Source organism: Falco biarmicus, chromosome 16 (genome assembly GCF_023638135.1).
Source record: "Falco biarmicus isolate bFalBia1 chromosome 16, bFalBia1.pri, whole genome shotgun sequence".
Taxonomy (NCBI): domain Eukaryota; kingdom Metazoa; phylum Chordata; class Aves; order Falconiformes; family Falconidae; genus Falco; species Falco biarmicus.
This window is the reverse complement of record NC_079303.1, coordinates 1,043,087-1,066,760: the sequence shown is the minus strand read 5'-3', so window position 1 is coordinate 1,066,760 and position 23,674 is coordinate 1,043,087. Positions and strand designations below refer to the sequence as shown.

The window sequence follows — 23,674 nt, the reverse complement described above, 5'->3', positions numbered from 1 at the left end:
CCACACATCAGGCATGCTGGAAATGTCATTTGCTGGACCTTCGCTCAGCCAGCCTTGGGATATTTCATGTCCCGGCACTGCCACCCTCCCCAGCTCTCCCTCTTTGTCCCAATAAGGGACCACATTCATCCCTCCACGCCTTGTTTTTGAGGAGGTGGGCGATAAGGGGCTGGTTGCCCGCCACTTACTGCCTCACAGAAGCTGATGCTTCCCAGAGCCTTGTTCCCCAAAGCCTGATGGCATCTGTTGAAGCAGGCAAAATAAGTCACCATCCAACAGGCAGTACAAGAGAGAAACCTGCAGGGTGCCCCTACACCACTGGGGCTGCTGCACAGACAGGCAGCCCCAGCAAGAGAGGAGACAAAATGCCTTGCCAAGGAACAAAAAGCCTTTGAAGATCCATCATCCTGTGCATCCATCCTCCCTCACTGCTCTGATGCTGTTTAACAGTAGCACGGGACAGCTTGCCCCAGGAAATTGTAGTGCAAGCCTAGTGTCTTCTGCTGGCTGACAGTCCAGATCCATGAACCAGGAATGCCTGGGATTATGCAGCTGATGTGTCCCCATGGGCATTGTCTGTGGGACTGTGCTACGGAGATGCCTACAGCCAGATAAAAAAGATCTGCACCCCCGAAAGGACAAATAAAAGGTCTGTCCATACTGACTTATGTCTTCATTTCATGCTGTCAGAAACACACAGAGAAGGCAATCACAGTTGGTCTTGGCCCTTTAGGAAGAGGTGGAAATAAAAGTGAAAATGGCCTGGAAGCAGAGTTTGTGAGTGCTTGTCATGGACCCAGAGGCTTGGAAGCAGTGCCCCTAGCCATGCTGTCCCACAGGGCCAACCCTGACACAGAGAGGGGGACTCTGGTACAGCAAAAGCAGGAACTAAAGCGGCCATAACTAGGATTGCCCCAAACTGCAGGAGGAATAGCAGGTCTGTTACAAAACCTCCCTAGGACTGCAGGTGTAAAATGCTGTGAGGTAAGGGAACATGTTATTCGGGAGGTCCTGGTGGTTGCTGCATCCTCTTGTACCCCAGGGAGCAGGCACACAATTGCACTTGCTCAGCCGAGCTCTGCTGAGACTTTCCTGTGCCTGCTTCCTCTGGGCTTAGAGCTTCAGGATGGAGACAACACCCGCACCCCCTCACCGTTCTCTTTATTTACAGACACAACATCACCTGGTGGTGTGGAGATGAGAAACGGCACCTTGCGAAGCATCTGCCCACCCAGACAGCACTGTGCCTGCAGCAAGGTCTTTGCAAGCTCCATGCAGTGGGAGGGCAGGTGGGTGCACAGTGTGGGCTCCACGACGTGGGGAAGCCATCTGGTCGACCGAAAGGCAACACACTTCCCCGTGGCTGAGCCTCCTTTCCCTTCTGAGTCATCTATTTCCACCGGCCCCCCACCATGGTCTTCCCACGGGCAGCCTTTGACCTAGAAGAGAAGTAGAAAAAGCATTAGTGACCATGAAAAGAGGGACAAGGTGGGTGCCATCAGCAGCCCTGCAAAGAGGACTAAGCTGTCTCTGGTTGATGTTCACTGCCCTGGCAGGAAGGTCTTCAGTGGCTCCAGGTAAAAACCTGGGACCTGAGTCAGCCTGTGTGTTTTGGGACTCTATGGGAACAGGCTCATGCAGTTTGCCAGGTGTTTCTAAGGACCCCAGATCCCTTTCCCCTTTCTCCCTCCTAAGGATCCTTCAAAGAAGCATCAACGAGTTGGATCTCCAGTTGCAGAGGGTGAAAAACAGCTGCAGGATCCTTTTCCCAAGAACCAGAAGCTGTGAAGCTGTTAGCCAGGACCCCCCACATCACTCTCCTCAACCAGCATCAGGGGAACAGGCACTGCTCTGGCTGTGGGTCAGCAGAGAGGAGGCTGTAGCGGCTTGAGGAGGACAGTGAAGGGCATTTCTGGCACATGATTCTGAGAGTCACCAGTGCAGCTTTGGCTGCCAGTCCTTGGCATTGCCCCCTGCCTCAGCCCTGCTGCTAGCCTGATGTCAGCCCCGGCGCCCATGCAGCACACATGCAGTGGGAGACACAGCACTCAGGGGATGCCTGTACTCACCCTTTGCTGCAGTAACAGGCCATGTTGGGGCAGAAGAGAAGAAAGGTTTGGTGTAAGCGGGTGGGAGATGCTGCTACCCTACACACGGGGCAGGCTGAGCACCTCTCATTTGAGATGGCAGCATGGGATAGGGATGTGAGAGCAGCATGGTGCTCCTGAGAGTGCTGGTTAAACACCCACTGCCACCCTCCCACAAAGGGTCCTCCAGTCCTGTGCAGGGAACATGGGCATGGGGACAGGCTCCCTGGACCCTGCGGGGCTGCACAGTTCCCACAGCCCATGGGATTTCCCCTCCTACACAAGCTGGGATCTCCAGCACCTTCCCTGAGATGCTGGGCAGAGCCACTGTAGGGGTGGGGGCAGCTGAGCTGGCAGGACCCTGCAGGACCCTGGCCTCTTGCAGAGGGGGGATCTCCCTGGGCTCCATCCCCATCCAGGGTCTCTGGGGCAGGGGGAATCTGGTGGAGGCAGGAGGCAATGGGAGCAGGGCAGTGTGGACTGGCATCCCCGGGCCAGACCTGCAGGTCCATGACCACCAGCTGCCAGTGAGACCAGAGGCAGGAGTGGGAAGGGCAGGAGGTGGCTCTGCCAGTGTGCAGAGGAGCCAGGAGATACACAGGGAGGGAACTGGGGACAGGGAGCTGGGAGCTGGAAGGGCAGGAGGCATCAAGGAAGGATGCTCAGCCTGCTCGGGGACTTACACTTTCTGGTGGTCACTAACACGGTTTCGGAGGACGTTGATCTGCAAGAGAAACACAGGCAGATGGTGAAACTTGGCAATATTCCCTATGCCTGGCCAGGGATGAGGGTCAGGGCTAAGATGTGTCACTGCTCTCTCTTGCCAGGCTTTTAGCACCGGGCTGTGAAGTGCAGCACAGCAGGAAGCCTATTGCAGTGCAAAGCACCTGTCCCCAGGAGCAGGGAGGTCACAGGGCCACCACACAGCCCCTGTCACCAGCTGCCACATCTTCCAGCGCTTCACAGCTGTGTGCTCAGCCTCGCCAGTGTGGCTGGGAGAGATGGTTTGATCCTGGTACATCTCCAAAAGGGAGGCAGATGTGGCTTTGCTTTTAGTGGTTCTGCAGAGCCTCCTGAGCGCTCGTCACCCCAGGTACCGTGTGGGGCAGAGCCCTGTCCTGACGCAGCCACAGCCTCCCCAGCACAGCCCCCACAGCCCCCTGCATCTCGCAGCGGGGAGCAGGAGCAGGCAGGCACGTGGCGGGTGGGCAAGCTCACGGAGGACCTCACAGCTCACCTCATACTTCTGCCGCTTGAACTTCTCCTGCAGGTCAAATTTCTCAGCCTCCAGGTCACGGATGGTTTGCCACAGCTCCCTGGCCTTGTCCCTGCGGGCAGAGCCAGCTGCTGTCAGTGCAGGAGCGGGACGTGGCTGATGGGGAGCCCGCTGCGGGGGACAGGGCGGTGATGCCACCACCTCGCCCGCTGCCCCAGGATGGGACTCTGCCGGCTCCATGCCAGGCGGGATGCCTCAGCCGGCGGCGATGCCAGCCCACTCGTGGACCAGGGACACGCAGGTGCCACACCTGTGAGCGTGGCTCCCCCTGACGGCCGTGCCGCCTGGCAGTGGTGGCCCGGCAGAGCCCGTGTCCCCGCGGGGTATCACAGCCCCCTCCCAGCCGTGCCATCGCCACCCGCCAGCCCCCGGGCAAGGGCCCTGCCCGGCAGGGGGGACCCAAAGCAGAGCTCCCACCCTGGACACCCCTCCTGCAGCCTGTGCTCACCTCAGCTTGTCTTCGTTGAGGTGGTCGATGTTCAGGGGCTTCCGCCGTTCACTGAGGATCTTCTTCTTCTTTTCCCGCTCTGTTTGCTTCTTCCCACCCTTTTTCTCTGACTGAGGAAACCGTCAGTCCGCCGGAGGGAAGGAAAGCTGCCCAGCCTTTGCTCCACCCCTACCCCCAGTTCAGCACCCTCAGCTTTTGGGACTCCAGAAACACATGAGGTCCCCGAGGAAAGTTTGGCAATAGCAGACAAGACCCCCCCGCAGCTCCTGCCCCTGTGGTGGGGCTGGACCAGCCCTGGCCAGCACCTGCAAAGCAGAGCTCTGGGCTCACTTCGGCCCTCCGACTGCCGCTGCGGCCCAGCGGCACTGCCCTGCCTCCTGCTCACAGGAACCACGTCTGCCAGCACCGGGGACACGCTGTGCTGGGAGGCCAGCCCGAGGCCGAGCCCTTCCCGGGAGCACCAGCAGCTTCATTGCATCCACCCGGGGTAGGATCACACCTTCTGCATGTAGCCTCCAAAATGCAGCATGTTGGACAAAGCTTTTTTCTTCCGCGCTTCCTCCTCGGCCTTCTTCCTTGCCTCCTCTTCCTCCTTGCGAGCTCTTTCTTCCTGCCAGGGTCAGAAGTGGGTCAGGAGCGGACAGTCAGAGACCTCACGGACCGGCTCGCACGCCACACACAGCTCGTGCTCCCACATGCTCCGCGGCCGGGCTTGTGCCAGCCGAGCCCAGCCCCAGCGCCCCGTCCCTGGGGACACTCACGGCCATGCGGGCTTGGCGCTCCTTCTCTCTCTCGCTGCGAATCCGCTGCTGCTCTGCCCTCTCCGCTCGCCGCTGCTCCTGCACAAGGAGAGGATGTTGGCTTGGACACTCCAGGGAATCTGCCTCCTCTCTGGCCCTAGGGACGCATCCCTGACCCCAAAAGCCCTGAGAGCCCCAAGGGCAGACCTGCTGCTCCCGTGTCTCCCGAGGGAGCTTGTGGAACAGTGGCCTGGGGGAAGGTGCCTCTCTGTCAGGCACCGCAGCAGCCAGACCAGACCAGGCTTTCCCCAGGCACGGGGGTACAAAATCTGGCTCACGTCTCGGGCTCTGTCCTGCAGGGACATGGGATGTCTCAGGTTTTCCTGTCAGGACTGTGGGGAAAGGATGCAGCTGCGTGCCCACAGGGGAGGGGTTGGCAATAGCGATGGAAGGGGAAGGCTGCAGACGTACAATCCTGTCCTTGAGGGACATGAGCTCCTCTTCCTCCTTCTTCCTGCTCTCAAAGTGGGCTTCGATAAGGGCCTGCAGCTCATTCAGGTCCTTCTCCATGCGCTTGCGGTGGATGTCCTGTACCAGATAGGAAGAGCAGCAACGGCTGCACTCCTCACGGGTGAAGCCCTCCAGGGGATGCAGAGCTGCTGGGCACAGACTTGAGCAGCAGTCGGGGGGGGTCCCCCACCAGGGATGGACACCGAGTGCACTACTTACATCAAAATCCAGTCTCTCACCATCTGGGATTTTGGGAGGCACCAGGTTTGGCATGAAGACCCTGCAAGTGAAGGTGAGCAGGAGGATGGTGAGCCTGCAGCAGGTACCTGGGACAAGACAGCACCTTTTGGCCATGCACTGATCTACCCAGCCCTCCTATCCAAGCCTCACAGTCCCCAGGGATGCAGAGTGAGCACATTTTGAGGGCAGGGAAGTGTAATGCTGCTTGCTGGAGGTTGCCAGCTGGACAGCCTCAGAGGAAGACCTCTGGCATTCCCGGGAAGTACTCCAAGGCGCCCGCATGGTTGGAATAACTCCGTAAGCTGCAGGCAACTTGGCCACAACCGTTTGCCAGGTACCCTGGGACTGGCAGCCACCCCATTGCTCACCCAAAAGAGCATAGAAGAACTGTGTGCTCCAGTGTGATCTGGCACAGGGAGCTGGAAACCAGCCTCTCATCCTCTGTGGGCTTGGGGGAGGCCAGGAGATGCTCAGTAGGGGCACATAAAGATGTAAAGGGATGTAGAGGTTGCAGCTGAGGACAGATCTGCCTCCCACACCTCAGCATCCCTGGGGTCCACGAGGACCCGCAGGCTCCTGGCAGTGGATCATTGCCTCATTCTTTCAGACAGGTGCTCCTGTCCCTGGGGTGCTGGCACTCATGCAAATGCATGTCTTATGCCAGCCATGGCCAGGACCATACTGCAGAAGAAAGGCCCTGGCTGTGCCATGGACTACATACCCCCGACTAGGGTGCACACAAATTTTTTCCAGCTGCAGGGCTACAGGGCAGCTAGGCTTCCCCCAGGGAGCACACAAAATGCTTCAAAACTGCCAAAAGACCTCATTCTCAGGATCCCCTTCATATTCCATGTCTATCTGCCCGTTTCTCTCCCTTTTTCTCTCCATGTCCCAGTCCCACCCTGCCTTCATGCTTCTGAGGCCTCACTGTCCCATGCCCTTTCTGGATCATGGTGCTAAGCCCATCACATGGAGCCTCTGCCCTGGCACAGCTCCTAGGTCAGACCTTGCACCAGAGAAAATGCACTGACACTTACTTGGGTTTTGGCTTCGATTCACCTGCAGGTCCACAGGAGCAGGAGAGAAGGACAATGTTAGTGTTGCAGGGGCATTTGCTTTCACGCCTTGACCCAAAAGCCACAACACTAAGCCAAGCTACCCCTCTACCCCAGCAACACAGGCTGCATTGTGGATCATCCTCCAGCAAGAAGGTGTGCAACGGGGTGTCTGTCTGTGTACCAAAACCCAAGATGCATGTTGGTGCTCCTGGCTGAGCAGAAAAGCATTTGGTGCCTCCTTACACAGGTGAAGGGACAGTCCCTCCCACCCCAGAGAGGACTGAGGATGGATACTTCACCTTCCCCAGGCTCCTGCTCTCGGTCCCCCTCTCCACCTGCAGAAAACACAAAGTTTTGGCTCCCAGAGGCCAGCCCCGCCACGCACCCTGCCCATGGACACAGTGGGGTGGTTCAGCCAGGCTGTTCCCCTCTGCCTCACGTTATCCCCACTGCAAAACCCAGCCTCATCCCTCCAGGATGAACAGGGAGAGAGCAGGTCCCTTACAGACATCCCTCACTCACAGACAGACCAGGAGAGCCCCAGGTCCTCTCTGGGAGGAACCCAGCAAGTTTTGCAAGAGCTCAGGCTGCAAAAGCAGTAGTACTACCCTCTCCTTCTCTATTTTGGGTGCATTTCTTACCTAGGCAGCACAAAGCCATCCCTCCCACAGGTCTCCTGCTGCCCCAGCCCTGGCAGAGGACAGGGCCAGGGCAGCTCTGCACCATTTACAGCAGATTCTCTCTCTTCAGTAGCAAATTAATTCTACACCAAAAACCCCATTACAAGGACCCAGTGTCTTGGGGGACTGGGGATCAGGACTGAAATGTCCCAGACCATCTCTCCTCTGTTCCTGCTTTACCTTCTCCTGGTCCTTTCGTTTCATCTTCTTGTTCTGTTTCAAAAGCAACGGGGAGAATATGAGCATCCATGGGTGAGGGCAGCCATGTGCCCCCAGCACAGAGGGTCCCAGCATCCTCCTAACTCAGGCAGCACGGCTGGGATCTGAGCCTGCCCTACCAGCCACGACAGCACAGGGACACACATCAGGCAGCCCTCCAGAGAGGTCCCATGAGGTCCAGTGCCCTTTCAACAGTAAGACACATCAAAGCATGACCCGCGCTCTGGAAATCCCCCCTCTAGGGCAACAGGGACCTCTTGGTGGAACAGGCTGAACTCATTTCTGGCATTATTTCAGAGTGCTGGGCACAGGCTGATCAGCACCCAGCAGAAAACACCATTATCCTCATGCTTGCAGGGCCAAGGCACTCAGTAGATCTGGAAAGGGCAGTTCAGTTTTGACGCTTTCTTACTGGAAACCACAGAGACAGGGCAGAGCTGCCCCTCTGTGCTGCTGGCCCACGGCCATAGACCGTGCTGGGGCACCCCAGACCCTGCTGGGCACCTCAGCGAAGCAGAGCATAGCTCCAGCCAAGCCACGGCAGCTCACTGGTGAAGCCACCACTCACCTTCTGCCTTCGTTTCCTCTGTCTTCTCCTCCTCCTCCTCTACTTGTTCTTCCTGACCTGTGGGATAATGGGCAGCGTGAGTCGGGCACCTGCCACTCCCGCTGGTTCCCCACGGACCCCGGATCAGGACAACTGTGGCACGGAGCCGGCCGAGAGAGAGACCCGAGGAGATGTGACCGCAGGAGAGAAGCGGCAGCTCAGGACTTCACTCTAACCTTTACCCAAGGGCCGGTCTCTGCTTGGGCAGAGCAAAAATAAAATTAAAGGCTTTATAGCCACCTCCAGGTTTGTCCCTCATGCACTCCCATGCTATCATGCTTTTACACCCCGCGATGGGGACAGTGATTTCTATTGCTCTCCTCTAACCAGTGAAGTATAAGTCTGGCTGGCATCAGAGAAAGTGCCTCCGGCACCTGCAGCCTTGTTTATGGCACTGCTGGAGCATTTTTCCACTGGAGGGAGCAGTATCCCCACGAGAGTCCTCCACTGGAGTCAGAGCGATGCTGGGATCCACAGGTCCTGGGAAGACTTGTGGTCCCACAGCAAGACAGAAGGAAAGAAAAAGAAGATAGCAAGCCACGAGTGCATGTGGCTGGTAGATGTAGGAGAGAAGCCACAGACACAGGAGCAGATACGCACAGCGCAGCAGGGCGGGAAGGGGGGAGTGCAAGAAGCAAGAGAGAGAAGTGGAAGAATGAAAGAAAACCATTTCCCAACCAGGGAGAGGCAAAAGACACACCGACCCACGACATATTCACAGCAGCAGTGGAGAGATGAAATAAAGAAAGGTGCAATAACTACCGTCGTCTTCCTCTATCCATTCTTCCTCTTCTGGGCCAGGGAGGAGGGAAAGGAATAAGTGCAGAAGTTAGTGGGACGCCGTAAAGCTGTGGAGTGTAGCTATGGGCTGCATGAGATGAGGACTAGCACTGCAGTGGCTTCCCCTTTGTTCTCTCTTTGCTTTTAATGTCCAGGGTGTTTTGCCGTGCAGCAGCCCGGGCTGCCTGGCAGTGCCCAGAAGCAACAAGAGGCTCAGCAAAACCCAGCTCCCCAGCCCAGCCCCAAATGCGCAGCCCAGCTGCGTCCCAGGGTGCCTGCACACACCATGGGGCTTGCTCCTCCGCCAGCCTGAGGCAGCTGGAGGTTTGTGCCTGAGCATCATTAATGAATGTATCAGCTGAGGCTCCAGCTCCCGTCGAGTTACTGGGCTCACACCTCTGCCAGCGCCCGAGTCCAGCATTTCCACCTGCTTGGAGTCAAGGGATCACTGGCAAAAGAGACCCTCAGAAAGTTCAGACTGGTTTTGATCCTACTGATGTTTCAGGTGGAGAAATCTAGACACAGTCTCATCTGCCTTTCCTGGTCATGATTTGCCCATTGCTGTCGAGGAGCTTATCACCACAACCCACCAAGCAAAACACTGAACCAACGGCACTCGTCTCTAGGTCCTTGCAACAGCCGGTGAGACACCTACCTTCCTCCACGTACTCCTCTTCACAGCGCACACGTGTGCATGGGGGAGAGGGAAGGGAAAGAAGACACAGGTTATTGAAGTTGCTCTGGTGATTTTTTAGCTTCATCCTCAGGGCAGCCGCAGGTGCTCTGCATCCTCTTACCTTCCTGCTCCCTGCAAACCAAAACATAGGTTTGCAGAGTTACAGCGGTGTGCTGCAACGGGGCATGTGTGTCCACCAGAGAGGGCAAAGGGGAACTGGGAACTTCCTCAGGGCTGGCCCCCTTTTCTCTAGCAATGGGCAATGACTGCTGGGCAGCGTGCCATAAGGTGGCAGTGGGGATGGGACAGGACCCTAACACAAAACTCCCCACTGCTGGGGGTCTCGGCACTATCGCAGCAGTGGTGGCAGGGTGGGGGACCTCATGCTGGGATATGACAAGAGCCAGTGACCCCTGAACAGCACCTCTAAAGAATACCACAACCCTGTGGGGAAAGTAGGAATAAAGGGAAAGAAAGGGTGTTTACAAACACACCACTTACTGGTCATATTCTTCAATGACCTCTTCAGAGTCCGACATCCCTGGTTATCTAGCAGAATTCAAGGCAGATTGGAAAAAGCAAGTTAGGAGCTGAGATAAGGGCAAGCACAGCCTGTCCTCCAGAACCCAGAGATGCTGCGCCTCTCCAAAGCACTTGGAGCTTCGAGCTGGCCCCAGCCATGCTGTGACAGCATTATCTCAGCAGAGATAAGGCCCCCGCCTCCCCTCCTGTCGCAGGATCACAGCTCGCCCCAAATAGGAGACAGGAGATTAGGCACAGCCTCATGCAACACCGATAACTGCTGCCAGGAGCCATGTCCAGGACACGCAGCTCCCCTCACCTCAGCCATCTCGGGGCGCTGCGTTTGCTCAGGACACAGGAAAATAGCCCAATTATAACGCTCAGCCTGTATTGCTTCCTGACTATTCTTAGCTTGGTTGGGATATAGAAACTTGCAGGGATGTCCCGTTATCTCAGATTTGCAGCCCTGCACAAGCCACAGCACGAGATCTCAGTGAAACCTCCCAGCCCAGCCCTCCAAGTGCGGAGCGTGCTCTGGAAAGGGGCATTTCTCTCCTGGTCCTGGCCCTGAGACAGAGGTTAGCTAAAAGGAATGAAAAAAAAAAAAAAAAAAAAGCCCCCCCAAAAAAAAAGCCTGATTTAGCAATAGGGCTAATAACTCTGCAGAAATGGCTATGCTCACCTTCCCAGCACACCCGTGTCTCTCCCAGCTGTGGTCAGGAGGACCTCACTCAGCATCCCACCCATCCAGCTTCCACCCACTGCTCCGCAGCAAGGTCTGCACAGACTAGCCCCATGATCAGCCTCAGCTCTGGGCATCCCGGAGCAGCACTGAGCATCAGCCCCAGCCCCTGTACAGCCTGTCCACTGCTGGTGTTCATGCCAGACTTCAGCAAAGCTGAGATGCAGCAGGACAACGCAAGGCAGCTCTAGAAATAACCCCCATGTGCTAAACCACCTGTTCCCAGAGCAGCGCCGCTTCACTTCTCCTCCTGCCCGATGTCTGGGAACAACTGGTCCTTGTTACATCTGTTGAGCATTTATTACCCAGGAAGGGTAGGACAGGCTTCGGGATCGCTTATTCAAGATGCTGAATCCAGGACTGGAATCCACAGGCATGGGGAGGACACGTTACAGGAGGGATGCCTCCACATACCCGTGGCTCCCAGGGGCTGTCAAATCTCACTTCTGAGCAATGACTCAGAAGGTGCTTTTTGGAGACAAATGAAGTCAGAACTCAGCCCCCTCTGCCTCAGGTTCACTGCCTGCTTCTGCCGTCATTGTTCCCTTCCCTCTAATATTCCCTCCCTTGGCAGCCACCCAGCACCATCCCCTTGATCCCCACTCCCCCTCGAACACCAGTTCTTAGCCCGACTTTTCCTCGAGTTTGGTCAAAGCATTTACGTGGCCTCTGAGCACCCAAGATTTCACATGATCCTCTCACAACACAAGAGCGAAGGTTCCTCCTGGCCATGAGAGTGCAAACATGCACTTGTGGAAGCTTATTTCCACATTTCCATCTACCTCCTCTCTAATACATCACTAGCTCCCACAGAGTATTTGCTGAGGAGCAGCATCAAAACCAGGACTGTTAAGGGGGGTACACAATGAAAAAAAGTGCCCCTAGGAAATATTTATCCATCCTGTGCACAGAAACAGATAAACCTTTATCACTAAAGCTCTGAAATCTTGTTTTGAAAGAATTTAGAGAACCCAGCAGATTTATTACAGTTACAGAAGAAACATTGCGCGTATTACTGACTGTAAAACAACTTCCATCATTTGCTGTGTCTTAAATAATCCAGATATCCCTCCCAGTCCTTAAAATCCCCCTGTCCATTAGCCCAGGCCTAGCTGGTCACACCTCTGGGGCCGAGTTACTCCTCCACAGTTCACAGGCTCTGCTTTCCTCCAGACTACACAGACACGGAGCTCTCATTTCCCAGCATTTGCTCCGGTGTGGGTCATGTTGCTGCTCCCTTCCTGCCTGGCAAGGCCAGACCACGCACAGGAGCATCCCACCTTTAACTCCTCCATGGGCTGCCAGGCTGGCCAGACTCTCCCACAGGCATCGCATCCCTCCCATCCCCTCCAGAGGCTCAGGAAACAGGGATTGATGAGATGCCCCTGGAACCAGGGCAGCCAAAATTTTTCTCAGCTGCCTTGGCACACATCGGGATGGTCCAAAAGGCATCGGGCAAGTTGCAAACACAACCCCCTGGAGAGGGTCCTCATGCTTTATCCATGGGAATACCTTCATGACAGAAATACATCCCAGCACAAGCAGCTGTGGGGGACCAGCAACTGAGCCAAATCACTTCTGGGTCCTTAACAACTGCCCTTCCACAGAGCATCCTACGCCCGAGCGTGCATCCTGCCGCCCCAGCCTTACCTCTGCCGCAGGTGCCGGTGAGATCCCGGGGAGCGGAGGGGAAGGCAGCGGGCGTCTGGGAAATGCTCTTTGTGGGCAGGAGGATTTAAGGGGGCTCCAGCGCCCACCCCGGGGCGGGCAGCGCCAGGAGGAATGTGCCCGGCGCCCAGCGAGGAATGCAACACTTGTGAGCTGCTATTTCGGCAGCCACAGCCCCGGCCCCCTCCACCGCTCCCCCTTCCCCCCCAGGAGCCCATATAAGCCCAAGCTATTGTGTGGCCTCAGAGATTTGCTATTTTAAACCCTCCGGACTGAGATACACAAGTGCCCGAGGGGCTGACACAAGCCAGCCAGCTGTCACTTTCTAGGTCTGGGGACGCTGATATGGCAGCACTGCCAGGAGCAGAGGACCTGACCCTCCATCGCAGACCCCAGCCCAGGCTCACTCAGCTACTGCGCCGAGCCCAAGATGCTGTAATGAGAAGGGAGGAGTCTCAAGCTGCTTTTAGCTGTCCTTTTTGGTTTTTTAATGTGTCCTCAGGACACGTTTGTCTAGGAATTTTGCCTTTTTTCCCCTTGTCAGAAGAAGGGAAGCAGACCATTCCCAGTCCCAGCCCAGGAGCAGGTGAGTGGGATGTCTTAGAAAGAGCAACTTTTATTAGAAAAGAGAAAAAAAAAAAGCCACAGAGAAAACCAAGTCCTTTCCAAAGCCCGACAAGCAAGATCAGATCCAGAGGCAGCAATAGAGTCCCACACCGAGTTTGGACACCACAACATTTGCTCAAGGCACAGCCCTAGCCCGTTGAATGGCCCTGGCACAAGGATTTGAGCATCATTTTATGGGCTGCCCATGGCACCCTAAAGCCGGCCTCAAGAGAGCACCATGCATCCCTGCTGGGTGTGCTGAGCAACCCGGGCAGTGGGACCAGGGGTCTGCTCAGGCACAGGCAAATGGCTCCAGGAAAAAGGGCATTGCAGAAGGGGCCCAGCCCAGGGCACTCAGCTCCATGCAACCTCAAAAATAGGGCTGTGGTCAGCCCACCCTTCCCTAAGCGAAAGGGGCCACTGCTTGCACGGGACGGTAAGGGCAGGGTAGAGAAGGCCAAGTCTCTGGCTCTGCCTCAGCTTCGTGCTGGAGGGAAGCACCAGGGCCATCAGGTCCACCCTTCTCCCACGAGGCATCTCCAAGTTACACCGGCGCACGTGTGACTGCGCAAACACCATTTGCCTTTGGTTAGGTCCCTCCAGCAGTGACAGCCTGGGGGAGGGGTGACATCTACCTCACCCAACACGAGCCAGGCAGCAGGGATGGACACGGTCCGCAGATATGCAGCTGAAACTCCCTTGGCCAGGCAGCTTCTTGCCCCAGTGACATCATCCAGCTGCAAGGGAGACACATGGGATGATCTTCTTTACAAGCACAGTTTTGGGACACAGGCAGAGATTAAAAGCAAAACATAAAAACTTTGTGGGAAAACAAGGCAAGAGTCTGCCTTCAGCATCCGCAATGAGCCTCCAGGTCTGGACACTCCTGGACAGGCAGCGAGCGAGGGCTGGGGGTGCAGGGATAATCTTCCAGCCTTCTTCCTTCGCATCCCACAAGCGGAGGACCCTGGCAACCTGAGGTGCACCCACACGTGGCTGGGGAACTCTCGTGGCAGTGGGCTGCTGGATGGTTGGGTAGGGCTGGGCTTTGACCTTCAGAACAAAACACTTTTTCCCAGGTCACCTGGTGATATTATTACAACTGGAAAAGAAGGTGAGAAACCGTGAGGCCGAGCCTGAGGCTGCAAATGCCCCAAAGACAGCTACTGTAACCAGGACTGTACTTGTCCCGAACAGGGGATGGGGCAGGCAGGCATCCCCTAAATCCCACCGCATGCCACTTCCCTTCTTTGACCAGACCAGACTCCTTCTCACCCCCACCACTGCCTGCAGTTGCCCCCTCCTGTCAATGCCCCAAGTCACAGGGTCTTGGGTGTCCCACGCGACCCCTGTCCCCACCAGAGCTGGGTTCTCTCACACCTGCCCTGTGGGTGATGCACCAGCAGCAGGTCCCACCTCCACCCCTAGCTCAGAGCATGCACCCACTTTCAGAGCAGCTCCATGTCTACCTTGGTGTCTTCAGGGGCGTCTCCAGGCTGCTTTACCCAGACATCACGGTTTGACAGGCTGTTGACTTTCCTGATGTCCTGCAAAGAGAAGAGTCATAAGTGGCATAAAGTTTTCCTCATGGATCATGTGCAGTGTTGCCTTGGTCTGACTTTAACCCAACCTTGAAGCATACATGATCCAGGTAAAACCAGCCGGCTTTGAGTTCCTGCACTTGGTACACCCTCCGAACCAAGCGCAGCTCCAGCCCACAGAGGTGGAGGGCAGCAGGCGTTACTATAGGGAAAACCGATAAAGGAGCTGCAAGCTTTACCCCAGGGTGACCCCAGGAGCAAACCTTTTCCTGGCAGACAGGGAGCCAGCACAGCCTCCTGGTACAGACACGTTTGGGCAGCGTTAATCCCTGCTGCTCAGCGCCACGGGTGCTCGGGCTTGCCTGCCCAGGCTGCAGGGCTGGGCTGGAGCTGCCCCTCCTGGTCCCGTACCCAGGCAGCTGCTGGGAGCAATGGCAAAGCACCTTATTGCTGCAAACAGTGTCACCTCCCAGGGCTTGCTGAACCCCTCCTTTCCAGGTACAGTTAACTACCCCGAGACCAATGGGTGTCCTGTCTGTCTCCCTCACATCCATATCCCTGGAGCAGCCGCAGCGGCAAAGTGATGACCTCTGAGTCGCCTTAGCTGGGCACTTTGCCCCACAGCAACAAGACACCCTGCTTTGGGGGGCTGAGATGCACAGAGGGCTGCAGCTCACTGCAGACCCCACATGCAGCAGGACCTCTCGGTACACACGGGTCTCCCAGCTCCACAGAACAGGGCTGAAGGAGCGAGCATGTGTCTCATCTCCCAGTGGCCTCCAGGTCAGAGCTAGTCCTCCAGACACTGGCAGAGATGGGATGGTGCTGGGGTGATCTCTCTCACTGGTGTTAGGGTCAGGTCCCCCTGCATGTCCCCTGGGACACGGTGCTTGCTCCCTCCTCACCCCACCAAGGGCTGGGAGCAGCTGCCTTGGGCATTTTGGGCTCGTGATCAGGACGCAGTGACAAGTAGAGCCCTGACATCTCACTGTGGTGGTCCTGCAGCACCCAAACCTCCAGCCCTTGTTAAATTCCTCTCCAATGCTTTAATGGGTTCAGCTGAGGGTTCATCAGCCCCTTAAGCCCCACTGCCCCAGGTGCAGGGACATGTCCCACCAGGCTGCCTGGTCTCAGGGCTCTAGCCTGAGGTGTCAACACAAGCTGGTACCTTGCTCTTTTCCTCCTTGGCAGGCTCCTGAGCTCGGCTGATCCACAGATTAATGCGGGACGTCACCGAACCTGTGATCTTCAGGTTGTCCTGTGGCACAGAGGGGGACACCAGGGTTACAGCACCAGTTGTCCCACTGCACAAACATAACCCAGGACCGTCCACAGGGCACAGGGAGACTGAGCAAAACTAACAGGCAGAGACCAGCCTACACCTTGGCTCCATCCCAGCTCCTCAAATAACAGCACATCGGCACAAACCCACACACTGCCAGAGCACAGTTTCGGTGGCAGCTGGTGCCCGAGCCCAGCCCTGGCTGGTACTGCTCAACAAGCACCAAACCCCCACCAAACTGCATCCAGGCAGCAGCCTGCTGCACTGTGTGCTGGTATCCAGAGCCAGGAAGATCTGTCCAAAAGGTTGGCGCCTGCCCCAGTACAAGACCCCACTGGAAGGTCCTCGCTCGGGCCAGCTCCTGCCCTTACCTTCCTGACAGCAAGTGGCTCAGCCTTGCTGGGAACGCTTGCCTCGAAGAAGTTGCGTTTGCTGGCCACCCCCTCCGAGGACAGCAAGCGGCTCTTCTGAATATTCAGGGATGATTTCACCACCTCTGAGCGCTGGGAGGAGAGAGGGGCATCAGCAGAGGTAGTGTTGCACCCCAAGCAGTAAAAAGCAAAGTCCTGCTTTTGGCTCACGCCCCAAGCCCAGTAGGGTCTGCTCCCTCCCTGCCCATCACCAGCTCACGGGCTTGCTCCGCTGCTGCCCCAAGCTGGACTGATCAGCATCCCCATGGCCCTGTCCAATGGATATCCCCTCCCTGCTCCTCAAACCCTGCGGTGGATCCCTCTTTCTTCCTGGGGTCACCTACATCAACCCCATTAGCACTGGTTGTTCGGTGCAGCTCAGTTCTCTCCCCATTCAGGTCCAGCACCCCACCACCACCCCCCATGCCAGCCTGGTACCTGGACGGCTGAGGTGTACTTTTCCAGCTTCTCCCCAATGGTGGTGCTGCTACCTGGGATCCTCAGACTCGTGCTGGTGAGGAAGAGGAGAAAAAGTTGAAGGCAGCCAACTCAGGGTCTCCCAGGACTCAGTCCATGTCCTGGGGGACTCTGCTCAGTAGAAGAACAGCCCGTCCCACCCAGGCACTCCTGCTCCATCTGGCTGCCAAGTGAACCAGGGCAGCTCATTCCCTGCTGGTGATCGAGAGCTCTGGGTCTCACCATCTTACTAAGGCCACACTGTATATTGACAAACAGCTCTGAGCTCCCCAGTTTACCCTGTCCTCACTGCTGCCTCTTCTGTGTGAGATGCGTCACTGAAGCGCATCTTCACCAATATCAGCATGAGTTTGCCTAGAGTACGCAGAGGCGTGAGCCCAGGTGCCCGTAAAGCCCTGCACTCAGAGGTGGGAGAGGGCATCCCATCAACTCCCAGCGTTCAGACCTGAGCCCTTGGCTCCTCAAGAGCTTTTAAGCAACCTGTCCAAACCTTGTGATGAAGATGTGGAAGATCACTTGATCCGGCCACCAAAGCCAGACCAGGTTGCTCATGGACCTGTAAGTGGGTTTTGATATCTCCAAGGGTGGGACGCTGTAATGGTGCTGCACTGCTCAACACTTAACCACTCCTGTGCAGACACAGGCACTGATGAGAAACTACATCAGCCAAGCAAGGGCTGGCTGGGGGGATCTGTGCAGATGCAAGCTGTATGTTGGACATTGTCCTGTCCTCTGCTAAGCCTCGCTGCCCAGTTAGCCAGGCACCCCGGGGACCAATGTTCAGCAGACCTGTACCAGGGCACTCACTAGCTGGTACCAGGTCCCATCACCTTCTCCTCCTTCTCCTCCCTTGGAAGACAAAGGAGGACAGTTCCTGCCCAGCAAGACCAAAGTAACATGAAGAGAGGTGCTGACCTCCTTGTGAGAGGGCTTTGGCTTTCTTCTTTCTGTTTTCTTGAAATCACCTGGAAGACACAAGGAGAGAAGATACTGGAGACATCTTTGGTTATCAAAGGTAAACACAGCAGAAATGGTCTCAGACCCATCTCCCATTTTCAAGCAAGCTCTGTTTTCACCCACACCAGAGCTTATTTCATATCTCAAAGCTCTGAAGACTAAAGACACTTTGCAGTGTTAACAATTTTATTCCAAATAAAGCACCTTGAAAGCCAACGAAGCCCAGCCAGTTAGCCCTGATTCACAGCACTTCATTCCAGATATCTTTTTTGGAAGGCTAGAATTCAAGGCATTCTCAGGGATGTAACAAGGGACAAGAAGAAGGATGGATTTTATTGTTGTCCTGTGTTCTCAAAGAAGACTGGAAATGCCAGAGGGCGGATGGTCATTCTGGTGACTCTGGAAAATCTGAGGACAATGAGCTCCCTGTTTTCTCAACACTCTCCACAAGTTTCCATGCCAGCACAAAGCACATGAACATGGGCATGTTCATCATCACCGGCCTTCGGTCAGACAAGGAGAAGGAAAGTGGAGGAAAGACAGAAGCAGAGCTGCAATGCCCCCCAAGATCAAGGGTAGATTTTGAATGCACTTTCAGGAACAGGCTCTGCCAACATAAACTGGAGACCAAAGCAACCCTTCCTTCCCCCACCCTCCACCACCTAAAAGGGGGTCTTTCTTCCCCCTTTGCTTTAGCTCTTACTCGAAAGGAGACAGTTCTTGGGCTGGTTCGTCTGATGGAGCTGCTGTAGGTGACAAGAGCTGGAGAAGTATCTGACTTTTCTGCAGGTTCATCTCGGGTGGGAGATGGCTGTATTACCTCCTTTGAGGGATTCCTGGATGGCTGCTGAGGAAAAAGCAGATATCTGATGCATCCCTGCAGAGAAGGCTGAAGTGCAGGGAGCAGAGCAGCCAGGGTGGGAACCAGTTTGGAGGCAGGAGTCCAGACCTTGGCTGTCTCCCTTGGATATGCAAAGACCCAGACACCTCTTCAGTGAAATTGTGATGGCAATCAGTAGGGGCTTGCCAGAGAAGGTGATCAGAATAGTACATCCAAGGGATGGAAAGGAGGTGGTGGGACCCTGTTCACCACCTCATGGTTTGCAGCTCTCAGTAAAACCATCCCCCAAAGCCCACAGGTCTCATTTCCCTCCTGGTACTTTTGAGTTCCCCATCTCTCTGTTGTCCTCTCAGTACCTAGGACCTCACACCCCAAGGGCTGGTGCCTTGTCCATCCCTGCTCACCTGCTGGTCCAGAGATGAGGTCACCACCAAGGCTGCCTTCTCCTCCATGCTGCGGCTTCCCTGTCTGGTCAGGATCTTCACTTCACGGAGCCGGCAGCCCCCCAGCTCTGGCTGCTGCTGTGGCTCCCCCACCTCTTTCCTTGGCTCCCCCCGAGGAGTCTCCACACCTTGTCTCTCTTTGTCTTGGAGCCGTCCCCTGAGCACCACCTTCCTCTCCGAGGCCGGCTCTGGGTGCTGTTCTCTCGGTGGGTCCCCTCTGCCCTTGGCCACATCCTGATCCTGCTCTCCAGCCTGGATGCTCTGCTGCCCTGCACGCAGCTGCATCCTTGCCTCCACGCGGCTTGCTCCCACCCCTGGCTCCTGCTGCTCCTTCTCCTGCCTCAGCTTTTCAGAAACAGCCATCGTGGACCTTGTCCGTCTCCCTTCTTGTGTCTTCAGCACCTCCGAGAGCTTTCGCTCTTCCCTGTCCTCTGGAGGCACTGGCTTCACCAGGGATGGAGGTCTACAGACAGAGACAAAATAGGGGACAAACCTCAGCACCCAGCTGGTTTGTTGAGGAGGCAAACCTCAGCACCCCAACCAGGCAAAACCCAGGTCAGTGGGCTGGCTTTTATGCTGCAGGTGCAGTTAACCCAGGTGAAAGCCTAAGGGGGTTGGAGGTGTGTGTAAAAATCTCACCAACATCCTGGAGTCATCCCTGCAGACCAGCACTTGTGGCCACCCTGGCCCCACCACCCCAGCTGGGCTCCCTGAGGCTCTGCACGGCTGGGTGCCTGATCTTACCTGCTCAGCGGTCCCACTAGGGCAGGGCCAGCATCCACCCAAGCCCCCCTTGGCACAAACCCTCACATGGCACACCATGTGCCATGGGACACACGTTGAAGTGCGTGACTGAGCCCACCAGAGAGATACCCCTCTTCTTGCACTCCTCCTGTGAAGCCCACTCTGCTGCCCAAAGGCACCTGGGACCCCTGCTCTGCCCACAGCTCAGCCCCTCTCACCCAGAAGAGACCCCCACCAACTGCAGCGGCTTCGGCTCGGGGTTGAGAGAAACAAGGCAGCAAGCTCGAGCCATCGGCATCATGAGTGAGACTGAAAGTAGCAGGACCCACACACACCTGCTGGAAGCTGGACTAGTGTCTTTCCTAGGGCTAGAAGGTTCTTCATCTGTCGACGTGGAGGACAGCAGGCTCCGGTGCCTTCGCCGGCGCTCTCTTTGCTGCTCTTCTTCATCCTCAAGGGTCCTCTGCCTGGCCAGGCTGTTTGGGATGAAACACAAGGATGTGGCAAAGCTGTGTCCTGCATGAGGAGCTCGTAGCCCTGAGCCCAGCCAAGAAAGAGGCTGAAGCACCCTCAGGGAAGGGCGAATGGGGTGATGGAGCTCGTCTTCCCCAGCTGCTGCATGGGGCTGGAGGAGAGGGGTGCCAACGTGAGCCAGGTGACACAAAGTGCTCTTGCTCCACCCAGCTGGTGCAGGCATTTCCCAATGTGAGCACCCGAGTTACAACTCCTAATTTCTTCTGTTGGAGGGAGCACTCATTTAAAAGAAATCCCTACATTAAGTAAACCTTCCAGGGCAAGGATATTTAACCTGTAACTCAGCAAGACCAGGACCCTAGAGCCACCACATAGATCTCAACCACATAAACTGGAAGGGTAACCACTAGTGGCAGAAGTATCAGAGGCTGAAGGCAACTGCTGACAAGCTCCACCTGGAAACAGGGATGGCAGGAGCTCCTCTTCCTCCCTGCATGTGGCTGGGACTGGGAATTGTTTATAATCACAGATTTTACCAAAATCTTGTAATCAACTGCAAAGAGTCATCTTCAAAGATTTTATTTTGCACAAGGCAAGTGTATAATTTTTCTTTTAGAAAATGCCACCCTGAATAAAAAGCTTCTTGGAAAACACCCGCTTTCCCTCCCTTTCTCTGTGCAAAACCTGTCTACCCTCTCTGCTGCTGCATGAGCTGTGTTGGAAAATGTTTTTATTGACTGGACAGAGCTTTTCCCAACCATGTTCGTTTACCTACAGCAGTCATCCTCGATCAGCTGCAAACACTTGCGGGGCTCCCAGCACCCCCAACAGCCCAACGGGGCAGAGCCCTCCCTGCACAGGATCCATCCCATTGCAGCATCCCAGCTCCGCAGCTGGCACTCCAGTTTCATCCAGACCCAGGGTTTACTTTGGATTTGACTTTTAAGAACATGAAAGTCAGAGCAGGTCCGGGCCTGTGGTATCACTAACGTCGTTGCGGACATGGTGACTCGCAGCATGGATTACAAGTTACTGTGTAATGAAAACTGGGTCATAAATTAAACCACATTACCCCCCGCAACTATTTGCAGCTTCTGTTCTTCCTGGTCAAGGGAGGCAGGGGAGCACGGAAGGGGCAGCCGAGCAGAACGGAGAGCAAAGGGAGGACGGGTCCTGGCTGAGAGCTCAGCGCCCGTTTGGGCACCGGGCAATGCCAGGGGGTGTGCTGCCCTTGCCTCCCACTGCCTCCATCCTCATTGCCCCTTGCACCCCCAAACAGCCTTCACACCCCAACAGCAATCAGACCCACTGCTGGGGGGCTCCAGGTGGTCCCTGATGCTGTGCCTGGCACCAGGACAGACAGGGATAGAGAAGGCTGGGACCTGCTCCGTGAGCATCCCCAGCCAGCTCTCACTCTGCTCCCTACTGCTCCCCTCCACGGGCACAACCCTGCAAATATTTGTGCACAGCTTAGCCGCCCCGCAAAGGCAGCCCGGCTTGGTTTGCACGGCACGGTGTGATCTCAGCATTCCCACGCGGCAAGGTCAGCACGTGCATGGGGTCGTACGCAAGCAGGTGCCTCTCTGAGTGCTCTTGTCCCTCAAGCAGTGACAGCGTGGAGCACTAATGCCAGTTTAAATCCACGTGAGAGCTGGTTAGTTCTTCGGTGTTGCCTGCACAGAGTCCTTCAAAAAGAGCATGGGATTCTCCTGCCTTGCATTTGCTTGGCTCCTTCAGAGGCAGCACGTAACCTGGCATTATCAACATGCAGCTTCTCGTTATTTGTAATTAAGTAATCCACCCATTAGGCTATGGATTTGCTTTGCCAATCTTTCCCTCTTCTTTTCAAAAGAGGGATTTATTTTTCACCATCTTACCTTTTATAATCTCAAAGAGATGAATAAAAAAAAAGATTGGCGAGTGTCCCCCTGCCTTGTCCTCTCCTGCCCTGTTAATCATTAGTGGTGAGATATCTGACATTTATGCTGTTTCAGTGAATGTGTCTCATCTAATGAGAGAGGAGAAATTGCCTTCCTGGGTTGTGAAATAACCTGGGTGCAGGACCCCGCTGGGCTTGCGTTCGGGCAGGTCTGTGGCTCAGAGGAGGTGGGTGGGACGGGGCTGGGATGTCCTCTGGATCTGTCCCACCCATGGTGGAGGCAGGGTGTGAACTGGCAGCCTCCGAGCAACGGGGTCTCGATCTCCTTTCCTGGGCTGGCCATAGTGGGTGTCTTACCCAAAGTACAAGGGTTTGTAATTAAGTTTAAGAGCCATCACATCACACGCTTAAACCAGGGGTTCTGCTCCATTTTGTGGGAAAGCATGGCTGCGTTTGAGTCACCATCGCCCCGCCTGCGCAGCCAAGGTCGGCGATGCTTGTCCTGGCATCTGCGGAGGTCAGAAGCGATCCCCACATCACCCAGGCTTCATGCAAGCCCCTGACTCACCCCGTGATGCCCATCTGCCTCATCAGCCCAGCTCCCATGGGAGCCAAAATCACTCTTTAGGAACAACCAAGCAGAGCGGCCAGCGCCACGGGGCTGCGGGCATCGTTCGGCAAGTGCTGATGAATCAGGACTTGCTCAGTGCTGGGTGGGGAGAGGCTGCAACCTCCCATGGCAGAGCCGGGACATGCACCCAGGGGCTGTATGGGTACAGCGCGGGCGAAAACCCCACAGCCGGCTCCAGAGCAGGTCCGGAGGCACAGCCCTGCCAGACTGTACCCCAAAGAAAGGCAAACCAGACCAAAAATATATCCAGTGTGAGGCACGGATGCATTTCCAGAGCCATTTTCCTACGGAGCGCTCAGCGTGCCCAGGCAGCAGAAACAAAAATGCCTCTGAACTTGCCCACCCACAAGAAGCTCCAGCAGCGCCGAGCTCTCGACGGGGCTGGCACCACCGGTGCAAGCAGCACCCTCACGGCAGCTGCCCCCTCTTCCACAGCACCACTCGGCCGAGGCTCGCCATGCCAGCTGCCCACCCGCACCACTCCCTCCTGCCCGTGGAAAGGATTAAGCACGAAACCACAGCACCTACCTGGAGAGATCAGACCAGTTCCTTCTGCTGAAAGACATTTCTGCTTTCTGTGAGTCTCAGAGAGCCCCCGAAAGCTGTGCAGGCATCAAGGCCAAGGTGCTGTTGGACCCGCAGGGATCTGCACTGCCCAGAGACTGTGCTCCCCGAGGAGGGAGGATCTCCCTGCAAGGTTATTTCCCTGTGCACCTTTACCCTGCCTGCAACCCGTTTACCACCACGCTGCATCACATGGTTTCTTATCTACCTTGACAGAGGCAAGGCTGTAATTTGTCTACTAGCGGCGCCGTGCAAAAGCCGCCCTGCCTAGCAGTGCCACGCAAAAGCAAATCACTCCCCGCTGCCTGCTGTGCCAGGGTTCGAGCAGAGACCCGCGCTCCCGGCTCGATCCATCCAGGTCTCCCAGGGTTTCGGAGACAACTCCCTGCAGAGAACCTGTTTTACCAGCCGCTCTCCACCAGTCAACAACTCCTCCAACACCAGTGGAGGAGGTGAATTACCTTGGGCTGAGTGGGAGGAGGCTGGCTCCCAGCGATCCAAAACAGTCATTAAAACACCTCCGTCTGGGTGCAGTCCGGCCCTTTCCAAAGAGCATGGGAGGGTGCCCTGCT

The 23,674-nt window shown here is 56.1% G+C and overlaps 2 protein-coding genes across 4 annotated transcripts; both read right to left on the bottom strand.

The window, feature by feature from the left end:
- Positions 1 to 1,189: 1,189 nt before the first annotated feature.
- TNNT2 (troponin T2, cardiac type) lies at positions 1,190 to 12,356 on the bottom strand. Its single transcript, XM_056361589.1, has 15 exons — positions 12,236 to 12,356; positions 9,812 to 9,870; positions 9,301 to 9,318; positions 7,827 to 7,883; positions 7,220 to 7,252; positions 6,659 to 6,694; positions 6,339 to 6,360; positions 5,281 to 5,341; positions 5,023 to 5,139; positions 4,573 to 4,650; positions 4,311 to 4,421; positions 3,812 to 3,921; positions 3,325 to 3,415; positions 2,771 to 2,811; positions 1,190 to 1,439 (listed from the first exon to the last, which is right to left on the bottom strand). The coding sequence occupies exons 8-15, from the start codon at positions 5,332 to 5,334 to the stop codon at positions 1,391 to 1,393; spliced, it is 651 nt and encodes a 216-aa protein (XP_056217564.1). The 5' UTR covers positions 5,335 to 5,341; positions 6,339 to 6,360; positions 6,659 to 6,694; positions 7,220 to 7,252; positions 7,827 to 7,883; positions 9,301 to 9,318; positions 9,812 to 9,870; positions 12,236 to 12,356; the 3' UTR covers positions 1,190 to 1,390.
- A 488-nt stretch (positions 12,357 to 12,844) lies between these two features.
- LAD1 (ladinin 1) lies at positions 12,845 to 23,279 on the bottom strand. Of its 3 annotated transcripts, none has more exons than XM_056361971.1 (10): positions 23,067 to 23,278; positions 19,890 to 20,030; positions 18,772 to 19,273; positions 18,230 to 18,373; positions 17,485 to 17,534; positions 16,531 to 16,603; positions 16,054 to 16,185; positions 15,569 to 15,658; positions 14,329 to 14,406; positions 12,845 to 13,961 (listed from the first exon to the last, which is right to left on the bottom strand). In XM_056361971.1, exons 1-10 carry the CDS (start codon positions 23,102 to 23,104, stop codon positions 13,956 to 13,958), a joined length of 1,254 nt encoding a protein of 417 aa, XP_056217946.1. In that variant the 5' UTR covers positions 23,105 to 23,278; the 3' UTR covers positions 12,845 to 13,955. The 3 variants fall into 3 exon arrangements, with proteins under 3 accessions (XP_056217946.1, XP_056217947.1, XP_056217948.1); XM_056361972.1 differs by having other exon boundaries at positions 18,230 to 18,370; XM_056361973.1 differs by lacking the exon at positions 18,230 to 18,373 and having other exon boundaries at positions 23,067 to 23,279.
- Positions 23,280 to 23,674: the final 395 nt, after the last annotated feature.